Source organism: Talpa occidentalis, unplaced genomic scaffold (assembly GCF_014898055.3).
Source record: "Talpa occidentalis isolate TD23 unplaced genomic scaffold, MPIMG_talOcc4v2.1 talOcc4.13, whole genome shotgun sequence".
Classification (NCBI taxonomy): domain Eukaryota; kingdom Metazoa; phylum Chordata; class Mammalia; order Eulipotyphla; family Talpidae; genus Talpa; species Talpa occidentalis.
This window is the reverse complement of record NW_023601322.1, coordinates 18,300,938-18,328,557: the sequence shown is the minus strand read 5'-3', so window position 1 is coordinate 18,328,557 and position 27,620 is coordinate 18,300,938. Positions and strand designations below refer to the sequence as shown.

Sequence of the window (27,620 nt, the reverse complement as noted above, 5' to 3'; positions counted from 1 at the left end):
CGCGGGCGCGCAGGGGCGGAGGCGGCCCGGCGTGGGGCGCGCCCGTTGGCTGCAGCCGGGGGGCGGGGAGGCGCGCGCGGTGGCTGGGGCGCGCGGGGTGGCTGGGGCGCGCGCGGGGTGTGGACTGCAGCTGCGCAGACGCGGAGCCGCCCTGGAGGCCCGTCCCCCTGGTATCAGGCTGGGGTGGGGTGAGGGTGGGGGTAGGGTAGAGGCAGGGGGGAGGTTAGGGCAGGGGTGGGGTAGGGGTAGGTGTTGGGTAGGGTAAGGGTAGGGGTGGGGTTAGGGTAGGGCTGGGGATGGGCCTGGGCCAGTGTTGTAGAGCTGGGTGCCCCAAGATCCCCGACGCTGCCCCCCCAATGAGCCGACAATATTTTCCTTATATGATCGGGCCCCACCGAAGGCGGTGCCGCTTGCTGGAGCCCGAGAGGATTATGAAAACGTGGCGAAGTGGGGTCAGGGGACTTGGGCGGGGAGTGAGGGGGAGCAGGGCAGGCTGGAGAGGAGGGGGCCTAGGGAGAGCTCTGCAGCTGCCGCTGTAAACCCTGGTCGATGATGACTAGACCACTGCGCAATCTGAGGTCACCGTCTGGACCCTGGTGATGGATTGTGTTCTGAGCTTGGACTGAGACCAGGCGAGCAGGAGGCGACTCGGGCCTGTGCTGCCTTCGCGAGGGGGGGAGTGGTGGGTGGCGCTGAGGATTTCTTGTGAGTGGTCGGGGAATGTGGTCAGGGAAGCAGTCGCCGCCTTGCAGTGTTTTTTAAATCCATACTTTGTATTGTGGAAGCTTTGGAACATTAAAAAAAAAAAATGCAGACTGGCACAGTGAACGCCTATATATTCACCACTTATATGTTACAGTTTTTAATATTTTGTGATATTTGCTATATCATGTCCGTCTTTTATCAAAGAAATGCAGCTCTTTATTCTTTATCCCAAGAGCAGTTAGGCTCACATTAGAGGTCTTTATAGTTCTTTTAGGCAAGATTTCCATGAGGTTAAATGTACAAAAGTATATACACTCGTGTAACATTAAAACAAAAGGTTATCAAAATATGATTAGAACTTGCCCGGCATCCCAGAAAATTCCTTCATTCCCCTTTCTAACCTCCACAATCTGTTCTGTTTTTCTCACCAATTGCCCTTGATCCTCTGGTTTATTCCCTTTCTGTTGCTTTGAGTGAATCTGGGAAATTAAGTTGATTCAGTAGGTAAGTTTTGAGGACTATTAATTGAGTAGACCAAACCTTCCCACGTACCTGATGACAGCTTTTTTCACCCGGATCTTCTGGATGATGAGTGTGTAGTAACAATAAAAGCTACCATCTTTTGTGTACTGTGTGCCCTAAGTGCCAGGCATGTCACACATCATTTATCATTTGTATAACCAAGCAATAAAATAATTCTTACATATAACGGAACTACAATTCATGTACGTCAGACAAATCTTTTTTGATCCTATTCCCCCCACTCCCACCCCAGAAAATCTCTGGTTTATAGTTGCCTGTTGATTTTGATATTTACTTTATTACAGTTACTTTTTTTTAAAAGATTTATTTATTTATGCATATACAAGAACGGGGGTACAGGCCAGAGGTGCGGGGGGTGAGAGGATTCACCAGAGACAGGGGAACAGAACAGGCAGATTGACCGAAATACACTGCTGAGGGGAGCAGTGGGCGAGTCAGGAGAGGTCTGCTGCACCATGTGGGTTGCTCCTTGGCTGGGGATCGAACTTGTGGTGCAGTGGCTGCGGTAAGCTTCATAGGTTGTGTCTTTACCCCTTGTGCCACCAGGGAGGCTCAGTTACTTTTTTTTTTCCTTATCCCTTATTTGGATCCTCTACATTCCTCCTAAAAGTGAAACCATCCTGTATGTTTCTTTTTCTTTCTGGCTTTTTTCACTGATCATTATCCCTTCCAGCTCCATCCATGTTGCTGCAAATGGCATGAGTTTATTTTTTTTTTGATTGCTGAGTAATATTCCATTGTGTATATGGACCACATTTTCTTGATCCAATCATCAATTTTTGGGCATTTGGGTTGTTTCCATAGCTTAAATATTGTAAATAGTGCTGCAATAAATATAGGGGTGCAGGTTTCCTTTTGAATTAATGTTTTTGTGTCCTTTGGGTAGAAACCTAGGAGAATTGCTGGAGCATATGGAGGCTCCATTTTTAGCAGTTTGAGGAAACTCCAAACAGGTTTCCATAGTTAGACCACTTTGCATTCCCACCAGCAGTGTAGGAGAGTTCCTTTTTCTCCACAACAATTGCTGTTGCTAGTTTCTTAAATATGTGCCATTTTCACTGGTGTAAGATGGTATCTCATTGTAGTTTTGATCTGCATTTCCCTGATTACAAGTGATGTTGAACATTTTCTCATATGCCTGTTGGCCAATTGCATTTCCTCTTTGAAAAAGTGTCTTTTTAGCTTTTCTGCTCATTTTTTGACTGGGTTGTTTGTTGAGTTTCATCAGCTTTTTGTAGATCTTTGTGATCAGTCCCTTATCAGTATTGTGTGCAAAAATTCTCTCCAAATCAATGGGTGTCTCTTTGTTTTGGTTAATGTCTCTTTTGCTGTACAGAAGCTGTTTAATTTGATGTAATCCCAGCAAACATTAGGCTTTTATTGTTTCACAGAATAAGAAGTCTATAGCAAGTAGTCTAATAAAATTAGTTCACCAGCACTACCTGCCGCGGACCAGCACAGCAGCAGACGATGAGGCCGTCTCAGGGTTGAGAGAAGCGTGCAGGGTGGTCAGGGCGTCGGTGAAAGAAATGACAAACAGACACACTTCAAGAGAGTGAAAATCTGAGTGTAATTTTCTTTGAGTTGGTGACCAGCATATATATGTTTTTCTAAAGGCATAGGAATGGCGAACATCAGTGAAGAAATCAGCTTGCTTATAGGTTTAGCTTATCATTGACAGGGCAGTGATTTACATCTGGACCCAGGCGCATTCCTAAGTAGTTAGGCTATTAATTTTTCTTTTTGTTTTATGTGATTACTTTTTTGTTTAAACTACTCACTACCACTAAATTACTATTAATTAGCATGGGTGAGTTTTACTTTTCACAATGTAATATTTTTATCATTACGATTAATACTAACAAGGCTAAGCATACAACAGAGAAATTATTAAGCTAACAGTTCTATTAATACAGAGTTTAGTAATGTTTCATTTGAATTAGCCTAGTTATTAGATTCCGTATGTTCTTTTTTAATCAGCAACCAATGACCTTTTTAGACAGAGAAAGAGAAAAGATTTTCAGAAAGAGAAAAGATTTTAGAGAGACAGTTGTATTAGAATAAAGTTTGTGGGCCTTGAGAAGGCGAGATAAGGTTCCCTGCGGTCAGCATTCCTGTAGTGGCTCCTTGGGGTCGTTATCTTTCAACAGGCTTCCGTCTTATCTATGTCTTCAGGGGGTTTTGCTGTTCTCCCCCTGCTTCAGGGAGTTTTGCTGTTCTCCCCCTGCACACTGGTTCCTTGCCCAGCCAGACCTAGGGACCTTGGCGAAAGCCATTAGCCCTAAAGGTCACTGCAGGGGGAGGTGCAGCAACTACCATGTCAGTAAGCACCTACAGATGTAGATATCATGTCCTCAGAAAACTATGTTGAAATACAGGAAGGTTAGCATTTCTCACAGGTCTCTCTCTCTCTTTTTTTTTTTTTTTTTTTAAAGATTTATTTATTTATTTATACAAGCACTGGGTACAATCAGAAGCGCGGGAGGGTGAGAGAATTCACCAGAGCCAGAGTGGGGAACAGAACAGGCAGACTGGCGTAGTACACTGCTGAGAGCAGCGGGCAGCAGGAGAGGTCTGTGCGCCATGTGGGACCCTCACCCGGTGACCGGGGATCGAACCGCTGCTGCAGAGGCTGAGGGCAGCTTCGCAACCCAGCACTCAACCGCTGTGCCACTGGGGAGGCCCTCTCACAGGTCTCTTTATCAAGAAGGCAGTCTTGCCCTTTGGTTTCATTGGCCCCAGTTGAGTTGTATGCTCAGGCCCATAGCTGTAACATGGCTGGGGAAATAGGTAACAACTGGCTTTTTTACCTTCTGTTTTAGAAAGTGGGCTCTGCCAATAAGGATGGAAGCTGCAAAGACTGATAGGTGAGCATCAGTCTCAGCAACAAAAGCTTTTTAGTAGCAGTCACATGGCAGACTTCCGTACAACCTGTGCCCTCTTACACTGCATGTTCACATGTCTGAATTGCTGGGATATACTTGGACTTTCATATTTTGGCTCATGACTGGGAATTTGCAGCCCTGGCCTTTTGGCACTACCTGTCTAATCAAGGGTACTAGCCCTGGACCTTTGGTACTATCTTTCTAATCAAGGGCTCTGCAGTGTCCTTTCCCTGGCTCCATAACACTGCAATTACTCAGAAAATGCTGCTGAATTCAGTGTTGATATATATTAAAAATGAGTGGGAAATAGAAAAATTAAAGTGGTGCTAAGTTGGTATAAAGCTTAGCAGAGAGGAGGTGCTTAGAAACTCATTGCACAATAAAATTAAAACCAAAATGGAAGTCAGGTTATTTTATCCCAGTTGATCCTCAGTGAACTTAGCCAGTCAATTGTGTGTTTTTTAATAATGGAAATAAAGATAGAGAACTTGAATGAATTATGCCTATATGTGAGATGGGGAAAATAGAGCTTTCAATGTTATGGGATTTTCCTTTAAAATTTGCTAATAGCCCAAGTGCAGAGAAAATTCTTGGTTTGCAGAAGTGTTTATAAAGGGATATAGCATCCTTTAATAAGAGAAGAAAGCAGGTTCTTTTCAATTTGCCCTCCCTGTATTTATTAACAAAAGTTCAGCCACCATCATTATTACAATTTCCCACTGCAAATCATCGCCAGCAAATTCTTTACTAAAAAGTTTTCTCTATTTAGAAATATCACTGAAGTGGATGGATTGTGAAATAATTGGATAAAAGGTTTACATGCGTAAAAACATGTAAATAATGTAAGGGTGGGTATTACTGTCAAAGTATCGCAAAGATGGAAAAAGTTCCTTTACAGTAGAGAAATTTTGTGGGTATTACCTTAACCAAATGATCAAGATTTACATGCCAATAATCAGGCACACTGGTATCATGCACCCCCTTGATGCATTGCAGAAGAAACGACCTCACTTATGTAGGATTTCTCCCAAAAGATATCTGACTTGACTCTAGTCATATTGGAATAATCAGAAAAATCCAAATTGAAGGACATTCTGCAGCGCAACTGACCTGAACTCTTAAAAAAAAAAAAGTTCAAGTTGCGAAAAGCCAATAAAATACAATGTGGGGTCTTTAATTGGAATCTGGATTAGAAAACATCAGCAACAACTCAACAAAGGGGACAAAATATATTAATATTACTTTTCCTGATTATGTTAATTATATTCTAGTTGTATAGGAGATTTGTCCTTTGTTCTTAGGAAATACACAGCAAATATTTAAGAGTCAAATCTGCAACTAATTCTCAAATGACTCAGGAAAAAAGTGCATGCAAATACACTGGCAGAGAAAGAGTATATATGGCAAATAGTACAAATTGGGGAATCTTGAAGAATACAGGTTATTCATTGTTCTTCTTGGCAGTTTTTCTGTAGATTTTTAAACTGCAAAATAAAAATTGAAAGGAAAAGGATCTTTCAAGTAAGCAGCAATTATTTTATAAAATTTTTAGTCCTTTTCATGTTTAACTGTAACTGAGTATATACTGTACAACACAAGTGTGTGTATTTTAGTTACATTTTGAAGCCTCTCATTAAATGTACAGTTACTGTTTGCTCTTAGATATTTAGCTTTCAAATTTTTGGAAATGCTTTCTCATTTCTTTCTTTTTTTTTTTTTTAAGATTTATTTATTTGTGCATACAAGAACTGGGGTACAGGCCAGAGTTGCAGGGGGTGAGAGGATTCACCAGAGACAGAGTGGGGAACCGAACAGGCAGACTGACCGAAATACACTGCTGAGGGGAGCAGCTGGCGAGACAGGAGAGGTCTGCCTTGCCACGTGGGTTGCTCCCTGGCCGTCCGGGGATAGAACTTGTGCTTCAGAGGCTGCGGATTGCTTTATAGTGTGGTGCTTAACCCCTTGCACCACCAGGAAGGCCCCAACCTTCTCATTTCTTTCTGTACTTATTTTTTGGGGGTGTGTATATGGGGAGCATTAGTACTAGCATTAGCATAAAACTCAAAATCGGTAAGTGAATATTGTAAATCTGCAAATGTCAGCATTAAAATATCTCTAGAATTTCAGAAATAATCAGTCTTAGCCCTATCTCCAACCTTTTCTGGATAATTTTCCTGTACTTAAACTTTAACACGGAAAATTCTGTAGCTTAAACAGCAATGACTTTAGAAGTTTCAGTAATGGACACTGGGGTAAGTTGGTGACGCTGCTAGGGGCTAGGACAATTGCAAAAAATAAGTATATGAATTTGAATGAATGAGACAGATGAGCTTGCTAATCTTGAATAGCTTGAAAAATCTTTTATAATAGTACCCTCTTACCCATGGCTTCACTTTCCACAGCTTTCATTACTCATGGTCCAAAAATGTTATGTACAGTAAGATATTTTGAAAGATTAGTCAAACAATTTTAATTACAGTATATTATAGTTGTTCTATTTTATTTTTGCTAGCCTCTTATTGTGCTTAGTTTATAAATTCAACTTTAAATAGGTATGTATAAGAAAAAAACATGTAGGGTTTAGTGCTGTGGTTTTAGGCATCCACTGGGGGTCTTGGAACATATCCCTTGCAGATAAGTGGGGAGGGACAGCCTTGTGGACTTACTGTTAACCATTTTGGAGGTAATTTTAATTGTTGTTAATTAAAAGACCATTATTAGCTTGGATATGGTTTTCTCCTTACAAGTAGCTACTCCAGAAAATTCAAGTTGCCAGATTGCACATCAGAAATTAAATACAGACCTAAAGTAATTGATTTGTGTAATACAGATCTAAAGTAATTGATTGATAAGTGTTGGTGTGTTCCCAGTAGCCTTAAGGCATTGTCACAAACTTAGGGAAGGGATATGTATATTTTTTTTTCTTCTACCTGTTTGAAAGTTATTTGCAGTGTCTATATCCCTACAAAGCTTCAAATTTCATTTAGTAATATTACCTTATGTAAATTACCATACTTCCTTGGATCTAAGTTTATCTTGTTATAATATTGATATTGGTAGAAGGGAATAACACTGTGTACATGCCCTTCATACACCTCCTGGAACACATCTGCATTTGAACAATTGGGTTCAATGCTCATTGCCCAAAGGAGACGATACACCCCCCCGGGGCATATCTTAGGGAGGCATTTAATGAGAGGGTATTAGGAGCTGGACTTTGGTCAGACAATTTGGAGAAGGTCCAGAAAAGCCAGAGTTCACTCTGCATTGTGTGCTATCTGGAAGTTGGAACAAGTCTTTGGATATCTCTATATAATCCTATCTAGGAGGGCAAATTGGAACTAGGCTAACGTTGCAACTGGTAAAGAGGCTGAAGACACTGAATTAGCCAGGAGAGGGGACGGCTGGTCTCTGATGGTTTGCACAGCGATCTTCTTTGTGCTTAGCCTACTCTGTGATCTTGTGTTGAAGCATTTCATCATAGTCACAGAGTGACTCTGCCTAATGTTGGTATTTTGTAAGACTGTGTATGGAAGGGGAATACCAAAGCCTACCTGGGAGCATCAGGTCACTTTTACCACCCTCAGTTGTAGACCTCCATGTCAGGCCAGGACCCGGATGACTGATTATTTTTTTTCTTTTTCAACTGTTACATGATAAGCGTATTTCATATGACATTTGGCTCTTTGGAGACATAGTTTTCCTGGTGATGCCTTGAAGATAAGTCTAGGCCTCTCTGGTTTTGAGATGAGGTAAAGGCTTTCATGAAGAGTGAAGTGGTTTTTCTATCAGTTACCCAGAGAAAAAGAGGTAATTTTCACTAACAAGTATATTGTAAACATTATTCTGTATCATGAAATATTTCAGTAATGGTTCTAACGATGGACACTTTAAGAACACCATCTCTGAAGAGGCCTTATTCTATAGATTTAGGTGGGGCTGGTCATGTGAATTTTTATTTTTAAAGATTTATTTATTTATGCATACAACAGCTGGGGTACAGGCCAGAGGTGTGAGTGTGAGAGGATTCACCAGAGACAGAGTGGGGAGCAGAACAGGCTGATCTACTGAAATACACTGCTGAGGGGAGCAGCGGGTGAGACAGGAGAGGTCTGCTGCGCCATGTGGGTAGCTTCCTGGCCGGCGATCAAACTCATGCAGCAGAGTCTGTGGTCAGCTTCATAGGTTGCGTCTTAACCCCCTGCACCACTAGGGAGGCCCTTATGTGAATTTTTAAAAAGACTTTTAGCTTCTTTGGCTTGTGCTTTCTAGGCAATAAACACTTTACCCATGTTTCCATATAGCTATTCCAATATCTAAGCTTTCTATTCTGTCCCATTGGCTAATTTTCCTGTCTCTGCAATCCCACATATCTTAACACACACCAAAGTTTTGGAAAGAAGTCTTGATACCTGTTAGAACCCCGCCCAATCCTAACCCTTTTCTTTTTAAGGAGGGTCTTACCTTTGGGCCATATAAATTTTGGAATTAGCTTCACTAAAAAAATGTGTTGAGATTTTAATGTTTAATTTACAGATCAACTTGGGGACAAGTCCAAAAAATGATATATTTCTATTTATTTGTTTTTCTCTATACAGACCTTTTATTTTCTCAATTATTTTTCAATGCTTTCCCTTATGCAAATTATACATGTATTTGAGTATCTCTGGGCGTTCTTTTCTACTGGTCTAGTCTTTTCCTACACTAAAACTGTCTTGTTTAAATTTGATAGCTTTAAAGTAATTGCTCAATGTATCTTGTCTTATGTGGGACGTTTTCCCCTCACCCCCTGGCTTAAATGATCATGATGCATGTTTGAATATAGGCCCCAGAATGAAGTTTCTCAAGAAAGCATTGAAAATAAACCTTCCATTCAATGGTATAAGTGCAGTTTTAAATTTCATTTAGATTTTGGCACACCACTTTATTCAAAAGTATTTATTTCCAGAAATTTTTATCCATAGTTGAGTATTACAGTGACTATTACAAGCATTTTCTATAAACAAAGGTGTAGTTTACAGATTTGTTCAAAATGGAAAAATAATTTTATCAGTAGTATTTCTTCTATGTTAGATTCACCCCTGAATATGATGTGAACCCCCTTTGAGAGGCAGTCCTTGATCTAAACATCAGTTGGTGGCAAAATGTTATATCCAAATCTGGATTGCTCTGATGCAGTATCACCTTAAAAATAGCTTAAATTCATTTCTGATTGATTACATTAGAAATTTTTTTATTATAACAATCTTTAGTATCTTTTGACTTTGATAAGGGGAAAAAATTGGCATTAACCAGTGATTTTTTTCATACTCCCTAAAATTTGAATTATGGCACCAATGAGTACAAAAAGTAATTATGGCTATTTGGCTCATGCAGCAAATTACTTTGAAAAACCAACTACAGGGAATTATTTTATGAGGAAAACTACAGGGCCTTGCCCCATGCTGTCACATTTTAATTAATGTTTGACAATAGGCATTATATAAGTGCTTCAATTTAGGATAATTTGTTGCCTTAAAATTAGGTCAAATGTGTGAAACAAATTCATTATATGCAAAAGAATAGATTCTAATTTATTGGTTGCTATAATCTCAATGCAGTAAGGCTCTAAATATTTGATGAATTGATGATAGCAGTGTTAATTTTTTCCTAAGTTTTCTAAGTTGCTAGCTTTGTCTTTTGTTTTGCATTTATAAATTCTTAAACTTTAGTATAGGAAAGCCAAGAGAAGAAATTCCTATTGACATGCTCAATGGAAAGGGGAAAATTATCTGTTTTCCTTTGGGTCTAAGCTGCTTGCCAGGTGAAGCTATAGGTTCCATAAAGCCAGCCAGTTAGGATGGCCTGGGGAGAATGCATGTAGGAAATGTGCTTGTCAACTTCACAATAATCAGTATGTACATAACACACATAACTACAGGTAAACAGAGGGTTCCCACATAATACTTCAAACACAGGTTGTTTTTATATATAAATATTTCATTATTAAGTAATCTTTAAAAGCTTATGTTTCAGAAGACAAATCAAAACTATCTTGATGTTATGTAAAACTTTGAAATTCTTCCCACAGCAACATTTCAGAGAAATAATTGATAGTCAGTTATTTTCATAACTGCCAAAGGCACATAGTGAGAGAAGTGTTAACTAAACTTTAAATATTAAAAAATAAAGACATCTAGTATTGAGTTCAAACCTTTATGTTGCAATAGGTTATTTAAATTAAGTCACTGATTTTATGAAGTTGGAAAATGTATGATTTGAACTGATTTTAAAAAAGTGCGAAGAATAAAAACACAAATAAAACATTAAAGTTCCCCTAAGATGGTTCTTCTAGTCTCCAAATGTTACGTTAAATAGGACAGATCTAAACATTAAGCAGCCAATGTCCATATTTCTTATTGTTAGTGGTCTATAAAAGTATATGTTTTAAAATAGTTATAAATTACGTACCACTCCCGTGAAATACCTTTATCTTTTTGAAAAGAACTAAAGCTGCCATTTCTTAGGCTATGTAGGAAACTGTTCATGGTCTCTCTCCCACACCTCCAGGAAAAGCAGGCCAAGCTCTTATTTAGTCAGTCCTTGATACCTAGTAATTAACCAGTAAGAGTGGGCAGTAACAAGCCAAAGAGATGGAGAGAATGAGGATACAAGACTTTATGGAACGACAACCTTGCATTTATGGAATCACTACTTGTCAAGCTCTTTAACACTCAAGCAAGGTATTCTTGGTTACCTTGAAGACTGAGGATGATCCTTGCATGAGAGACTAGGTTTTAAAGTAAAGTGCAGTAAAAAAAACACATTATACTAAATGCCTTTAAAAAGAGGTAGCCACAGACCCAAATGGTTTAGACTGGCCTTCCAAACAAAGTCAGTGTGTGGGTTGAAGGATGTGTGTCACGGATGTCAGATGATATAATTGGGAAAGAAAGGAAGAACAGATAGGCCCTTGTAGACCCCCAGAGAAGCCAGGATATGTAATGAGCTAGAGGGGAAAATGCCGTTGACATTGACCTAGACATGAGCGTCAGCAGGCTTCATCCAGGTGTTGTGCCTTGTTCTGCCCGGTGGGCAAGGGAAATGACTGAGAGGGCCGAGCTGTCAGGACGCAGTGCATGAACCTCCTTAGTGTTTGGAGTGTGGTGTTCCCAAGAGCCTTTTAAGTGGAGAGGCCGAGTAACCAACAGGTGGTGGTGGGGTGTGTGTGTTCTACTTGCAATTCAAGGAGAACTCTTCCGGATGTGAATGGCTGCTTTTTTATGATTTACAAACACCATCTGACCCTACCATGAGAAGGGATTACTATTATCTACCAAAAATGGGGAGAAATACTAAAAAGAGAACATCAAGTATATGTAGGGTTTTCTAATTGAATGTCTACTTTTGAAAAGGCTGTTTCTTTTTAATAAAAGCAGCAAATGTAGAGTCTGTTGCAATGTTACTGCGGAATACTTCTTTTAATCCTTATTTCATAGCAGAGCTATTTGATTTTTATGTGGTAAATTTGAGAATAGCCTGAAAAGGAAATGTTGATACAAGCTATTTAATTCTCTAACAACCACAAAACTTTTTCAAATAAGTTTACCTTCAGGATAAAGTTTGTTTTCCTTTCCCATTTTGGTTATCTAAAACTACTAGTACATTATGTGATGCCCTTAGGAGGTTTAATGGCATTATTAGGATTAAAGGCTTTCCTACTCACTTGTTTGGCTTTTATATCTGTAAATAAAACAAGTTATCTTTTCTAATATTTAGCTTATATAGCTTTTTGTGAGTTTGGTTGAATCAGTAAGTGTACTAGCATTGGAAGCAAAGATTATCTTGTTCACATTGTAAGTTAGGGGAAACAGCATTTTTAGCACAACTCATTCATAAACCCAAGACTACTCAAAAGGGTTTGAGCACATGAGGGCTGGGTCTTCTAATTTTGTTTCAGAAACCAGTACTCAAAATGTTGGATCTAGATGTCAAGTATGCCATTTTCTTTGTATCACCAGGCATTAAATATCTTTGGGAAACTGCAGAATTCCTGGGTCTGTATTTATATTCTAAAACATTTCCCCACTAACTCAGCTGTACCTATGGTTTGTCAACCTTAGGGAAATGTCACTACTATATGACAGTATCATGGTTACTAGTACCATTATTTGTTAAAAGGCAATTTACATATTTTTAATATTTTACCATGGATATTATCCAGTTATATACAGAGATCAAAACTAGGAAGTCTCCATTGTAGAGATTGGCACCTTTTATATGGCCATGGGGACTAGTTGGTGGTTATAATTTATGATGTGACTTGTCTAGAACGAAATCATACTTAAAAAAAAAATCCTTCCATACGTCTATATTTCTCTTCCATATTCAAGTGTTTTTTATTCTGAGCAGTAGGTGCAAAAAGTAATGACATGTGTCTTATTCTGTATAGTTCAGCACACTGCACAAGGCGCTCAACCTCTGATTTGATCTACTTTTACAAATTTAGCAGATCCTTAAATTTCTTTACTGTGTAGAACCCCTTGCCACCACTGGAAATAGAGCCAAAGTTGGGAATGTGCAATTTCAGACTTCGTTGAGGAACTCCAGATTGAGACACGCTGGGATGTGGATTGAGTCCATGGTCAGAGAAGAGGGATTAAATGGAAATAAAACAGGAAACATATGCTTGGAGTCTAGCAGCAGTTGCTGGGGGTCATTGCGCTCTTGCAGTTGTGCCTGTGGGGAGATAAAGCCAGTAGATGAATTCTCAAAAGTGAAGGGAATTGGCACCTAACAAGGACTATTTCTGGTAAGGAAAGTAGGGAGGATTTTGAGAGAATGGACCTCTCTATCCCAGAGGTTTTCAGCAGAGAGAAGTACTGGTTTAGGCTTGTTAGAGATCGAGGACTTTAACCTCTCCTAATTCTAACCTTCTTTTAAAACGTTTCCATTTAGGGGAGAACAGAAAAAGCCATTTTGGACTCAGAGTGGTGGAAAGGCTTTGTAGTGATGGGCTTAGGAGGCAGACAGCCTGAGCACTATTCCTGGCACCACCCTGGGGAAATTCCTGCACATTCTGTGCTTTAGTTTCCTCATTTGTTTAAAGAAAAAAAAAAAATGGTGGCATGTGACACCTCACCAAGCAACAAAGAGATCTCCCACTAAAGTAATTATGAGCTGGAAAAAGTAATTGGTATCAGCAGCCTCAGAACTCTGGAATCTGACTAGAGATGACAACAACCCAGAGAGTGTTGATGAAGGGAGAGGCTAGAGAGCAGGTGATGAACCAGCTCTCGTGCCCCACTTCCAGCTCCACCGCAACTGTAGGGATAGTTGCCTTCACGACTGGGGCAGCAGTGAGGCCCTGACCTCCAAAAGGACTGTTAGAGACACAGGCCTCGGGCCTGGCTCTCTTGGGATGCAGTGGTTTCCCCCAGTGAGAGAAGTGGGAAAAATATTTATTTTAATAAATTATATAATTCTTACATCATTTTTCATTTCGGTTATATTCCCCATAAAATTCCCACCCCCTTTTTCTGACCCTAATCCCTCTTCTCCACCCCACCCCCCCACTGTAGTGTGACTCTGGTCTATAGTTGCTTGTTGATTTTGATTTTTACTTTATTGCAATTAGTCTTTTTCCTAGTCCCGTATTTAGGTTTTCTAGATTCCTGCTATGAGTGAGACCATCCGGTATTTTTCTTTTTCTTTCTGGCTTATTTTGCTGAGCACGATCCCTTCCAGCTCCATCCACTGTTGGTGCAAATTTCATGAGTTTATCTTTTTTGATTGCTGAGTAATATTCCATTGTGTATCTATACCATATCTTCTTGATCCAGTCATCTATTTTTGGGCATATGGGTTGTTTCCATAGCTTAGCTATTGTAAACAGTGCTGCTATAAACATAGGGGTGCAGGTGCCCTTTTGAATTAACGTTTTTGTGTCCTTTGGGTAGATCCCTAGGAGTGGAGTTGCTGGATCATATGGAAGCTCTATCTTTAGTAGGTTAAGAAATCTCCACACAGCTTTCCATAGTGGTTGGAAAATTTAAAAGGACACATCCCCTTTCCTCTACTTGGAGCCAGACATTTTTAGCATAATAACTAAAGTGAAAATTTTCAGTTCACTAAAAGGGGTTCAGCAGCAGTCTTGAGCAGGCAGAAGAAATGAGCAGTGAACAGAGCTTGTGGAGCTATGAGACACTATAAAGAATCCACACATACATCACAGGGGTCTCAAGAGGAGAAGAGAGGAAGGGGCAGCAAAATATTTGAAGAACCTGAACTTCCTGAATTGGATGAAGTCTCTCTACACACCCGCGTGTTTGTGGGTGACGACATGACACATCATATATCTCATGTCTAAGAAGCTCATCAAACGCCAAGCAGGATAAACTCAAAAAGATTCACACTGAGACACATTAGTCAGTTAAGAACCCAACAGAGGGAATCTTGAGAGCAGCAAAGTCAAAGTGACTCCTCACATACAAGATATTCTTAATAAGATTAATAGCTATTTCTCATCATAAACCATGCAGACCAGAAACAGCACCATGACATTATTTAAAACCTTGAAAAAAAAAATAGACTTTAAGGATGATGGTGAAATTAAGCCTTTTCCCCTTTTTTGGGACAGTTCCCGATTCGTTGATTCAAATAGTGGCAAGGTTTTGATATGTTGCAACATTCTAGAGGCTTCATCATGTCCCTATTTTAGAGAAGACCAAGGGATATTAATCTGCTAAACTCCCCCACTGGGAACTTGACGGCTGGCACAAACACTCACAGCACCTCTGTTTTTCTTTGGCTTTTAAGCAGGGAATCAGATCAATAAATATGTGGTAGCAATTGAAAAGTGCTGAGGAACAGGTTTTTAGGGTGAAATGAGTGTGTGCGGAGGGTGGTGAGATCGAGAGTTGAAGGTGGACAACAAATGAAAAGCATGGTTTAAGTTTTCAGGTATTACTTTAAAAACACCCACATATTTGGTGTCTTCAAAGGTGGGCCAAAATTTGACTTTAACAGTGTGGAAAGCTAGTTTGAAAAAACAGCAAAAGAAGTTTAAACGGGGCAGGCTATTTAGGGAAGAACGCACAACTGGCTTTACTGATTTACAGAACTGAGTGGTGGCTTTGCTGTGACCCTGGCAGAACGGTGTGTTCAGGGTCTCTGAGGCTCACACTGAGCTTGCTGCATTCACACAGCAAACCTGTCACACAGCATAGTAAGGTGTACGTGTATGTGAAATGGCAGGAGGTTCTTGAAAATAATGTTTATAGTTCTTGAGGTCAGATGTAAGGATTTAGAGAACAGAAAATGAGACCAAAAAGTTGTTAAATATTAGAAATCTTTTGCTGCTGAACTGTAATAATGTAGGAATGATTTAATTTAAAATTCACAAGGTAGTCATTTCACAGGAATCTTTCTGTGAATCCTTTGGTGCATTTAAGAAACCCCTCAAATTTACATTTTTAAAGGTCAGCATATGCTGTCCATACCACCCAAACAAATGGTTTGCTTTAACAAGCAACTTTCATTTATCTAAGATAAGATAGGTTGGCAATGATCCTTTTGCCATTTCCTTTGAGTACTGTCTAGGGAGAAAAAGAACAGAGAAACTGCAGCTGGTGTACAAAGCTGAAAAAAAAAAAAAATCAAAAGCAATAGTTTTTGATAGAATCATCGGCTACTGAAAACAACTGCGAGGAAGGCTCAGAATCTGTGCGTGTCCAGGGACTAACAGGCCAGTCTGCCTTCCCGTCCCGCCACGTGTCCTTACTTGAAGCTGAAGTTTGACTTGGCATGTATTCTGTAACCTTTCGCCTAATTTCTCTCTCCCCAACGGTGCTATTGTTAATTCATAACCAGGTACAGCAGTCCTCGATTGTCTCTCGCTTGTGTTTAAAACCAAGGAAGACTTTCTAAACCTTGGGACATGATCAGTTCTCCATAAAATTCAGAAGTGGGTCAGATAACTCAGTGGCTGTTTCTCTCTTGTTTCCCTGCTCTTCCCATTGCAGCGGCTGGCTGTTCATGACTCCTCACTGGATACTTTCGGCCAGATCCCCTGCCTCTTGAGGTGGCCCTGCTGCTGAGTCTCTGCCTGGAGTCTGTCTCTTCCACAACCCACTGCCTTTTAGAAAATCACCTTCGTCTCACTTGGCATCGCTCCCTTCACCTTCAGCCTCTACTCTCTGTTTTACCATAGCTTCTTCAGACCCAGGGCTCTCTCTCTGGCTCTCTAAATCCCTAGATCTCTACACTGGTTCCCTGTAAGACCCTCTGAACAATATCCCAAGAATTTTCAAGGGAAATAGCTTCTTACATGAAGGCCCTATGTTTTCTCAAGGGTCTTCAGTGTCTTCACTGAAGACACCGAACCTTCAATTTAATTGTCCTTTTCTTGCCTCTCTTCCTCTGATGATTTTCCCCCAGAAAGGTTGTTTAAAAGGTGATACCCACATTAATCCTGGGAGAAATGTTCGTGTATCAGGGCGCTCAGCTTTAGAGAGCTCATCTTTAAGTAAAATAGTCCCATAATCTTTGGGATGGTTTAAGCAATCATTTTCTTAATGTTTTCTTTCAGGCATAATCATAAAGGGCAAATAGTCTTGTCTCTGGGATTTACACTAAGAGATCAAATTGTTTTCTTAAAAGAATATTGCCTCTGTAGATAGGACTGATATCCTGCTTACTGTTAATTCCATGTGGTGCTATATAGCCCTAGTTTACTAGTGGCACATGAAATAATACTTAGACTATGTCTAAAATCTGAGAGATGGAGATTATAACAACTCAGTCTTTTGTGTACTTATAAGAAGTTATCCACTGGTGGTATAGTTCACGGTTATCTAAAGGGGAAGACTAAGAATGTATGTTCCTTTAGCATGCAATGAACCAGCATTGTACTAATAAATAGAAGCAAGGTTAAACTCTAAACCTCGAATTTCCTTTATTAGTTTTAGACTAGAACTTTATAAAATTGATTAATATGTAAAGACTCACCTGGATTGTTCGTATAAAGGCCACTGTTACCCGTTCTTCAAATTCATTCAGGGGAGTATAAAGGTTTAAGATTTTGACAATCTGGTAGAATAAAAATTAAAAGTTTAGGACAGAGCTAAAGAAAGCTTTGAATTTTAAAGAGTCTGACACTGGCACAAATGTACAGTCCTCTCTAGACAGGACTACCTTGGAGGTATTCACACGTCTCCATTTAGTCCGCAAACTTTGACTGGTGGAGCTGAGCCCTCTTGATGCCTTCCTATCTCCTAGATACCCCTTTGCTGTGTGGGTCATAAAATAAGGATTTTAGGAAACTTGCCTGAAATCCTCAGCCTCATCTAATAATAACTTAAAGGTTTCTTCAAATGAGTTCTGGAAGTACTAGTTAACACAGGTCTTATTTAACACCTCTCTACCTCCCATCATCTGCCCAAAATCATTTACAAAAGAAACACTTTTTCCTCCTTGAAAGGAGAATAACTTATCTGCCTACTATTGATTTGGTAGAATTAGCCTGCCCAAATGCAAAACAGTGTTAGTTGCCTTCTAAAAGTGGATTTATGAGAGCAAAAGATATTTAAAAGGGGAGAATGTCTGTAAACTTATATTTCTAGAAGGTGATTTTCTTTTTTTTCTGTCCTTTATTTTTTATTTTAACATCATTTTTTACACTTTTTTTGGAAAATATTAATAGAAATATTTAATTACTTAGGGAATAAAAGTAATGTGAATATGAGGTTGTAATTTTTTATTTTTAATTTAAATTTTTATTTTTATATTCCCATACAATTACAACCCCCTTATTTTTACCCCAAGCCCTCCTTTCCCCGCCCCCCCACCCCATTTTTTTACACTTTTTTAGACAATAGTTGCTTCCCCCCACCCACTCAGATTGAGTCCCCATAGAATTTCCTTCCCCAAGGCACCTGTGCACCATCACCACAGTCCCCTGTGCTCCTCCCTCTCACTCCTCTCCCTCCTCCTCCCCTGCAGGATGTCTCTGGTTTATAATTGTCTGTTTTTGCCTTTTGTATTTTGTACTGTTATTTTGTTTTTACACTGATGTCTTATTGGGTTCCCCTATATTCCTGTTATAAGTGAAACCATCCGGTATTTTTCTTTTTCCTTCTGGCTTATTTCACTGAGCATAATTCAGAAGGTGATTTTCTTTTTAATTTTTTTTAAAAGAACTTGTTGCTCTATTATCAGAGACTTTAACTTTCTAAAGTGACTTTTTAAAAAAGATTTATTTTTATTTATTCATACAAGAATTGGGGTGTAGGCCGGAGGTGTGGGTTGGTGAGAGGATTCACCTGAGATAGTGGGGAGCAGAACAGGTAGAGCTACTGAAATACACTGCTGAGGGGAACAGCAGGCGAGACAAGAGAGGTCTGCTGTGCCATGTGGGTTGGCTGCCTGGCTGGAGATAGAACTCATGCCACAGTGGTTGGCAATAGCTTGATAGTGCTGTGACTTTACCCAGGGAGGCCCTGAAGGTGATTTTGATTTTCTTGAAAGTTTATTTCATCTTTTAGTAATTAGTGGAGGAAGTAAGGAAAGGTATGCTTAACTTTGCAGTACTGAGTTTGGATTTTGTGATTCTTTAAGGTGCTGGACAGGAGAAGGTGCCAGATGTCATCTGGAAGCTCTGATTTTCTTGTGCGGGTCTCATTTTGTAAAACCACTTTTTGACAGCCCATTTATAAATAGCACACTCAGGATGGAAGGTAAGGTCGCCCAGCATGTGGGCAGGATTGGTCTTTATATATACACTGGGTAATCTCTGCAAGAGTCCTAGTATGCAAACAATTTGGGAGGAAAAGGAAGGCATATTTAAATGCCTCCGGGCTCTTTATTTAAAATAATGTAAATGGATTGAGTGAAAACATGGCTGTAAAGAAGTTAGTTATAAAGAAAGCAATCTTTTTAATGCCTGATGTTGCCAGTTTCTGAAAATATTACAATTTCTAGGTGAGAAATATTTAAGAATTTGTTGCGCTTGAAAAGTTTTTACCCAAGTTTGATGTTTTGTGGGTTTAAGATCTTATCTTTTTAAGTGAACAAAGGGGAGCCAAAAGTTACTGGACAATAGTAACTGTAGCTTCTCTTTTCACAGACCAAAGTGGTCTCTGGTTCAGCCAGGGATATTTCACACCAGCAGAAACTTCAGAATTGTATCATTAGGGCCATATAGAGACTGGAAGTACAACAACCACTGGCAATAATAGACCAGGATTAGCAGTGTTTGGGGTGTGGTAACATATACCTGAAGTGGTATGAACCCAAACCTCTAAATCAAACACAGTGTTGTAAAACAACATTACCTCAATAGAATATAAATGCTAAAAGAAATAACAGGCCTTATGTGGAACCTGGGCTGGGTGAGTGAGGCCTTTGGGTGGCAGGGAATAGCCATACCTGCTGGGTGCTGAGGGAGGTGCACAGTGAGCAGATGGCCTCGGCATCCTCGGGGGTTTTCTTCTTTAACTGCAGGAGTTGGGCTGCTTGTATCAGAGGTTCCATGGTCTGGACTGCTCCACTCTGGTGAAGGTTTCTTCCCCGAAGCCATTCCTCAAGTTGACTTATATTGTACCTTAGATATGGACAAAAGTGAGCTGTGTTAAGGCCAACTGTCATGTTTATTTTGTAGTTTAATTGCAACTAGGGCTGCCCTTCTCACCCTAGTGATCTTACAAAAGCTTGAAAAGTGCCTGGTACTCAGTCACTTTGTGTTGAATGAACAGGTGCTTAAACTCAAGCAAGAGGAAGTATGTGGAGTATCTGTATAATAAGTTAATGGGAAAAGAGGCATTAAATATACCAAGCTCAACAATTTAGACATTCACAAATATTTTACTTCTGTGTAAGACCATGCCTCTTTGCACATTGATTTTTCTCTCCAACCTGTATATAGTGTATGTAATTGATTTGTTTGTAATTGATTTGTAATTGATTTGTTTCCCAAGTTACCACCTCAGTGTTTGAGTTTCAGCAACAAATAAAAGGGTGATGGATTTGAGCCACATACTGACTGTGACAAAGACTATCAATTAGATTTGAATTTAATTTTCACAGACAGATGTCTCATGCTTGACTCTGCTATTGTGCATGGCACCTCTCCATCCTTGTGGCCAGAGCGGGGTACTTCTGACCTACCTGAGTTGCATGCCTGTGCTCCAGGAGCAGACGTCCTTCCTCAGGAGCAGGTTGTTGAGAGTCACCGCGTTGATCATGTAGAACAGCTGTTTGAAAACCTGCAAGATGATCTCAGGGTCCAGGCCCTGGTCGCACATGACTGTGTGAAAGGAATTCATCTGGCGGATGATGGCTTCCAGGCAGTATGCATTATCTCCATCCACCATGCTGGAGGAGCGATTCCGGTAGCCCGTTGGCTTCACACCAGAGAGGCCCTGAATGCTCTCATTTTCCAACATGGCAGAAACTGAAAGACAAGCATGATTAGGGAAGTTTGCATAATCCCCTCAAAGATGTTTTTGGACCACTCAGATCTGCAAGTGTTCAAACAGCGCTTCCACATGAGCCACTCTTCCAGACTTGTTGCACAGTCAGGTAATTATAGTTAGTATTTCTTTTTCAACGACCCATTTATTAGTGAGGAAATTGAAGCATGAAGAGGTTAAATAATTTGAGAAGCTCCACAGAGAGGAAGGAGGATTTGGAAAACACATCCCAAGGGATATACTCCCGGATGGCATGAGGGCCTCTGAACTACTTGGAATTCACTTGTATCTGACCTGTACTCTAAATACCTGGGACAGCATTGCACAACAGACCAGGGGCCATTCCCTCTCCAGCTTTTGTGGAGCACAGTGAGTGATGCATATATGAAACCACTTTTCTTTTAAATAACTGCTTTATATTTGCTATTTTTTCGATACTGATTTCATGTTAACTGTCCCACTGTACTACTTTGAACAAAGTGTTCAATGAGTCCTGGTTGCATGAACACTTACTCGCTACTGTGTTCTTCCACATGAATGCACTTGGTGCTTTCCTGTTTTCATGAATAAGGGGTGTAGGGGTGTGTGTGTGAGAGAGAGATAAAAGGGTTATTATATCTTTTCAGTAATATGCATTTACACCTCTTGAATTTATTATCTATGGGAATTAGTTGGTTTGGGGTAAAAAATTGTGTACTACAGAAAAAGAGATAAAGGTCACGTGACCTGCGTTCTCACTACCCCAAGCATCATGTATCTCCATGGGAAGCTTTCTGGTTGGGACAGGCAGTGCTTACCACATTTCCCCTGCTTCAGAACCCATGATGAGTGCTGGAGAGCCTGTTGCCAGCTTACCGATCATTGGCTGCAAAAGCCCCTCGGCGATTTTAATGAGCTGCTGGTAGATCTGAATGGAAAGGTCACTCAGCACCTGGCGGTATTCAGTGAGGTCAAAGTTCTTAAGACAGTGCTCATTCTGCTTGGAGGTATTCTGAGTCATGAAGCCCTGCAGAGGGAAAGCAGAGAGCTCTACTGAGGTTCTGTGGTCTGCTAGCCTTAGCAGGACTTCTGGGCATCTGGTTACTCTCAGAATAGCCTATAGTGAGGCCTTAGTAGCCTCTCTATATGATGTCCTATAAAACCCTGTCATTGAATTGAAGACAGTGAAAACTTAGCATGATAGAGAAGTTGGAACTGCTTAATTAAAAAGGCCTAAATCATTTAGTCCTATCCCTGAGGTGAGATGATGTGATTTTCCTAAGATAGCAAACACCAGGTTGGTAGCTGGTCTAGGGAAGGAAGAATCTACACTTTCTGATTCTGTGTCCAATTCTCTTTCCAATATACCTAAAATATTAGATGTTGCACAGCCCATACAGGAGTATGGCCCTGGGTCAGTTTGTATGGGTATCAAAATTAATAGATGAACTGACTCCCCAGCTCAGAACTGTGTCCTCTAACAAGATAAAATAATATGTACATTTGAAAAACTGCTAATATCCAAAGGACTCAATGTGACCATTGTTCTCCCTTCTATATTCAGGTGAAAAGAAACCAGCAATAGGCAAAAATATCAGTGTTTCCTTCCAAAATGGTGACCAGCCCCAGAAGATTGTCTTGCGACATGTCACATCCCAAAACTTTTAATAAAAACAAAAACAGGCAGAAGAGGAGACAAATGTGATAGCTAAGTATATATGCGTGTGTGTATGTATGTGTATATGGACATATATTTTTTCTCTCCCTTGTTAGACTCTATAAGATGTGTTTACACTGTGGTTAAGTCTTGTCCCTGAGAAAATAAGCATGTACAACAGCAGCCTGAGGTGATGGGATTCAGGGGCCTCCCCAGCCGTATATAGAGAACACACACCACATTGGGAAAAGTGATGAACTTGAGTGAAATAACATTAAAGGTGTTCTTGGCTTCAAGTGAAAGTCTGTATGTGATATTCGGGTTAGGTACTAGGATGTCTGGTTTGAAATGAAGGCCATTTCTTCTAGTAATACAGTGAATCCACTTCAACATTTAACCTATCACTTTTATAATAAGCAAGTGGTCAAATGAAGCTCTGACTTAAGGAGAGCTCTGGAATCAAGGCACATTCCACAAAGGGTGAGGCCAAGCCGATGGCACACTCTTTAAACATTCTATCAAAACTTGATCAGGCACAGAAAGTGCCTGATAAGATAAGCTTTAAAGATAAGCTTTAAAAATTGTTGCACTGTCTATGGGTTTATATTACATGTTGACCTGGAGAAGGGTGGAGAGTAGACCAAGTAATCAGATTTAGTCAGAAACATGAAATTGGGCCTCAGGGTCAGTTTGTATGAATGCACTTTATGTTGAGTCTCTTGTGGCCATAGTGTGCCTTGACATGGACACCCTGGGTACCTGGCTTAGGAGATGGGCCCACTAGACACACAGGCTTTCTTCAGCAGTCGCTGAAAGGGCCTTGTCTAGGGCTACCTCAGAAAGTCAGGGTCACAGAGGTCTCCCTGGAGCGTCCTAGGGGCTCTTAGGAAATGATGGATCATATGAACTCATTTCCCTACTACTTCGACTTAATTTGAGTCTGGGGCTTTTGGGGGTCCTGGCTGCCTTCCTGCTTCCTGACATATAGCAGATGTATAATGAAGCATGCCCATGGCCTGAAGTCCCAGAGGTGCTCCGAAGACCTTACACCCTCTCCTTAGGGGAGATCCATTTTCAGACAAAGCAGGGGTGCCTTCCATGACTGATGCCACCCCCTATTCTGAGATCTGAGGTGCTCTGATGTGGAAGCCCTATGGTTGTGCCTGAGGAATAAGGACCTGACTGGTGAAGGACCTGGGGCACTTCAGGGATGGCTTGTGTCAGCACTCACCTCATCCCCACTGTACTGTTTCAGGCAATGGAGGAGGCGGCAGGTGTTGGATAACCAGAAGGATGTCATCTCAAAGTCATCATTGTGCTTCTGTGGAGAGAAAAAGACATCCCAGCTCTGAGCAGTGATTGCCACCTGGTGAGATGCTTACCTGATACCGCTCCCTCCGTGTTTCCCTTTCTCACCCAGCAAGACCTGTGATGGGGAGGTACTCGCCTGTCACAGAGAGGACTCCAGGGCTAAGAAGTTGCATTACTGTCCCTCCACTACCTGGGATGGGAAGCAAACCCCTCTCCTGGTCCACACACTGAGGACAGGTGACCTTCAGGCTGAACATACAAAGCCAGTGACACAGACAAAGCTTCATGTCAGCAGCCCTGGGCTCTACCACAGGGCTAGTGGTCCAGGCAGGTTGCGAACTAGCAGCGATCCAACCTAAGGGATATTGGGGAACATGCCCACGAGATGGTCTGGAATCTAGCTGTCTAGTCATTTCAACCCTAGAAATGGTTCTAAATCACAACTAAAGGCAAAAATCTACTCAAAAATGCAAATAGCTATCACATGGTTTTGGGACTGAGATGAAGGACTCTGAGGAGCTCATGATCTCAGGTAAGCATTATCCTTTAAATGCTGGAGACGTGTCTTCTGATGACAGTAAGACAAGGAAGTAGAGAGTGACTGGTGTGGCTGGACATGCCTGTGGGGCTGGTGATCTGGGCAGGCTTCCCTGAGGAATTGACATTAGAAGCCAACCCCTAGCTGGAGCTCACAAGAGGTCAAGGCAGGAGACAAGTGTGAAAGCCACTTTCACATGCAGAACAGAGAGATGTGTCCAGGGCTGGTTGTGGCTAAGTGATTATGGAGCCTGTGGAAGGGGAGACGGTGCAGCTACTAAGGTCAAACTGGCAGAAGATGGAAGTGAAATGTTGGCACCGGCATGCCCACAGAAGGGAAATGAGGGGCAGCAGCAGTGGCTCAGTGGTTCCCACAACTGGCCTGGATGTCTGGTGTCCTGAGGTGGGGATGCTCTTGTGAACTGAAGTCAGTCTCTAAGACTGGCACCATTGGGGGAGGAAGCCCCTCCCACTGAGGGAAAAGCCCCTTGTAGTTGGCATCGCCTCCCTGCAGGCTGACCTGTTACTGCAATGGCCGCCACTACATTGGAGAAGCACCTCATGCCTTTGAGGCGGCATTCTGGACCCACACCAGTGTCCTCTCAGCAGCCCCATCTTGCTAGGCTGCCTCGTTTGGGAGCTGACAAATGTCAGCAGCCTCCCTGGGTGGTGGGCCCCAGCCCCTTGGAATGGTCCAGTAAACAGCTTATGTTCAGAGTGGGGCCAGTCCCGCTCAGCTGAAGCAGGACGTCTTCCTACCATCCCTGGGCAAGGCTCTGAAAGCACTGGGGCTCCCTGGAGGCTTAGCAGGGAGCGGCTGGAGGACTACCCCGGAGTTCTGGGCTTCCTGCCATTTCTGAGCCCCCTCACCCCTTTCTGGAAGTGCCTGGTGGGTATTCCGGTTACACAGGTGAGCTGCTTCTGTGCTTACAGCATTTACCCGCACAGATGGAGACTTTGTAGAACTTAATACTACAAAACCTGGGTAGAGAAGCAATGGTGAGGTGGGGCTTGTGACTCTCCCTGTGATTTGCAGATTCATATACAGCCTCTTGTTTCTTTCCTGCCAGCTAGCAGTGATCAGATTTCCATTTCAGAGTAAGCCACAGGGCAACCAGTGGTGGCAGGAACCCAGAGGAGGAGACAGACGAGGTGAGAAGGACTTACTGGATCCACCGCCACCTGGGGCGTGGGCACGTACCTTGAGGACTTTCTTGATGCCGTTGATGGTGGAGGTGAGCAGGGAGTGCACCTTGACATCGTCGTTGATGTAGTCGGCGTGCCTGATGCACATGTAGAGGATGTAAGCCGGAAGGCAGGGGACCGTGCCTGCCAGTGTCTGGGGCTTCAGATCTAACAGTATCAAAGAGCAAGGGCATTTGCAGCTGAGACCCGTGCAGTTGAGAATGAATGTATGAATAGATTTTGGGGCAGGGAGAAGCTTCCCTGGGCACATAAACACCTCTGACCCTGCCTACCAGCAGTTTCAGAAACTGGTTAAAACCCCAAACACCACAGTCCTGATTGTAACAAAATTGGTTCCCATATAGAACTCAGAGGTAAGTTTACTCCCTGAGACAAGGCGTTGGTGGCAAGAGACCTATGAACACAGAGGGGCTCCCTGCCCTGGTGAAACTACATTCCTCTGCACTCCTGACCATGGCCACAGGTGGCTTTGGCAGCAAGAATGCCAGGCTGATCCCATGAGAACTTGGCAAATTGTACATCTGTGAAGACAGCCAACTTGCCAGGGCCAGGCAGACTGCAGCAACCTCTAGCACATTTGGCCCTCAGCTGGGAAACTATTTACCTGGCAGAGTCTGCTGGCCATTCTCATAGCCAGATCAAGCTGGCAGATGAGTGTTTTCACCGTTGCCCACCTTCCTCCTGTTCCTGTCAGTTTGCTCTGGCAGAACTTAAAGGGGCTTGTGACTCTCCCTGTGATTTGCAGATTCATACACAGCCTCGTTTCTTTCCTGCCAGCTAGCAGTGATCAGATTTCCGTTTCAGAGTAAGCCACAGGGCAACCAGTGGTGGCAGGAGCCCAGAGGAGGAGGAGACGGATGAGGGGTGAAGGGCACCTGCGCTGTCTCCTCCTCCACTCTCATCTCTTCCACCTGTAACCACCACCCACCCCAGACCTCAGGCACCTTCTCCAGCTTGGAATGGCCAGTGGGAGAGGCCACGTACCCTTCACCTACAGGCGGACCAGGGGCTGGGGAAGGGACAGCATCCTTAGATCTGCCAGGGCTGTGCTGCCAGCCTCTCTAGTTGATCCTGGGGTCACATTGCCTCCCGAGCACATCCCGTCCTTCTAGTCAGCTTCATACTCTGGTACGTGGTTAACATTCGGGCACTTCATAGGCGCGACAGATGTCTGTGAATCCACCCTGGCTCTAATTAGAACGTCAGGAATATCCAGAAAAGCATATTTTAGGGCCCAGACATCTGAACGATAGCCTCTTGCTTCAAGTCTGACCCATGTGCAGATTGCAGACAGCCTGTCCTACCCTGGGATGTGAGCCTGGTCTCCCGTCGGCTGGCTTGGTCTGCCCAGACAGATGGTAAAATCATGGGGGCCAGGACCGCGGCTCTACAGTTCTCTCAGCTAGCCAGTGCTGGTGCCTAAGAGGTGGGCACAAAAGCCCTGGCAGCCGTTGGGATGGCGTGTTCTGCAGGGAGGTGACGGCACTGTGCAGCTAGCTTAGCCAGCAGGACCTTGCCTCAGGCCCCCTGAGCAAGACGCTGGGAGGAGCCGCTCATCTGCAGACAAGGGCAGGCTCATTTTTTCACTCTGATGCTCTGAGCTTTGAGTGTCGCTCACCAGAGATTAAAGGTTCATTCCCAGCAGCATTTGAACAAGAGGCAGCCTCTTTAAGGAAGTTTGAGATGACCCATGTCACATTAATTATTGGGCAAGTGTAGGGGAATTAACCTCTATAAAAAGAGCAAAATACGCAGCTACTAAAAATACCCAAAGCAAAGCGCAAATGGAAAATGGGTGCCAGGCCAACGTCACGCTTCGCCATTCCTGTGGTCCTCAGCACAGGGCTAAGCTGGCAGGTTGGACCTTCTACAAACTTCAGTCTCTAAAACAATGTTGGTTTCTTATCTGAACTTCTGCCAAAGCTACCACTTCTTCGAATTCCTCGACTTCGAGAAGGGTGTGTAGCTTTAGCACTGTCCCCCCTTTGTCAGTTTGCCGGGACCCTGATGCCCTGTTTACAGAGGTGAGAACTGAGGCCCAGAGAATGGGGCTGGGCGGGCCATGGGAGCAGCAAGATTCCTCTCTCCTCTAGGATGCTGCCTCCATAGCATAGGGGCGGCTGCTGCCCTGAACTAGACACAGAGCAGGAGGCTGGGCACCTTGAAGCCAGAGGGGCCTCAGCCTGTACCACTGGCAGAGCAGGTTTGGGGCCGCTGAGAAAAGCAGCTCGCAAGAGCCCTGCTGTCCACCTGGGCTGCACAGACCTCAGCGTTCAACCACTTGTGAACCGGACAGGAATGCTGCCTGAGGTGGGTGAGCGAGTGGGGTTTGTGTGGGGGGATGTGATG

General features: G+C 42.4%; 1 protein-coding gene, 1 long non-coding RNA gene and 2 other non-coding genes across 7 annotated transcripts in view; 3 read left to right on the top strand and 1 right to left on the bottom strand.

Annotated features, from left to right (window-relative positions):
* The first annotated feature begins 124 nt into the window (after positions 1 to 124).
* On the top strand, positions 125 to 27,620 carry LOC129145586 (uncharacterized). The gene is made up of 4 exons (XR_008551351.1): positions 125 to 170; positions 18,729 to 18,847; positions 20,196 to 20,950; positions 22,125 to 27,620. It is a non-coding gene; the product is annotated as an uncharacterized LOC129145586 (long non-coding RNA).
* On the top strand, positions 328 to 468 carry LOC119243868 (small Cajal body-specific RNA 17). Its single transcript, XR_005124869.1, has one exon. It is a non-coding gene; the product is annotated as a small Cajal body-specific RNA 17 (non-coding RNA).
* On the top strand, positions 544 to 631 carry LOC119243856 (small Cajal body-specific RNA 18). Its single transcript, XR_005124858.1, has one exon. It is a non-coding gene; the product is annotated as a small Cajal body-specific RNA 18 (non-coding RNA).
* Positions 9,027 to 27,620, bottom strand: part of MYO5B (myosin VB) — a 272,753-nt gene continuing 254,159 nt past the window's right edge. For all 4 annotated transcript variants that reach the window (XM_054694054.1, XM_054694051.1, XM_054694053.1 and 1 more), the window contains 7 exons: positions 25,267 to 25,418; positions 23,449 to 23,538; positions 21,437 to 21,587; positions 20,277 to 20,562; positions 19,539 to 19,713; positions 17,121 to 17,201; positions 9,027 to 12,851 (listed from right to left, as the gene is read on the bottom strand). In XM_054694054.1, coding sequence (XP_054550029.1) covers positions 12,699 to 12,851; positions 17,121 to 17,201; positions 19,539 to 19,713; positions 20,277 to 20,562; positions 21,437 to 21,587; positions 23,449 to 23,538; positions 25,267 to 25,418 — 1,088 coding nt within the window. In that variant the 3' untranslated portion in view covers positions 9,027 to 12,698. The remainder of the gene's footprint in view (positions 12,852 to 17,120; positions 17,202 to 19,538; positions 19,714 to 20,276; positions 20,563 to 21,436; positions 21,588 to 23,448; positions 23,539 to 25,266; positions 25,419 to 27,620) is intronic.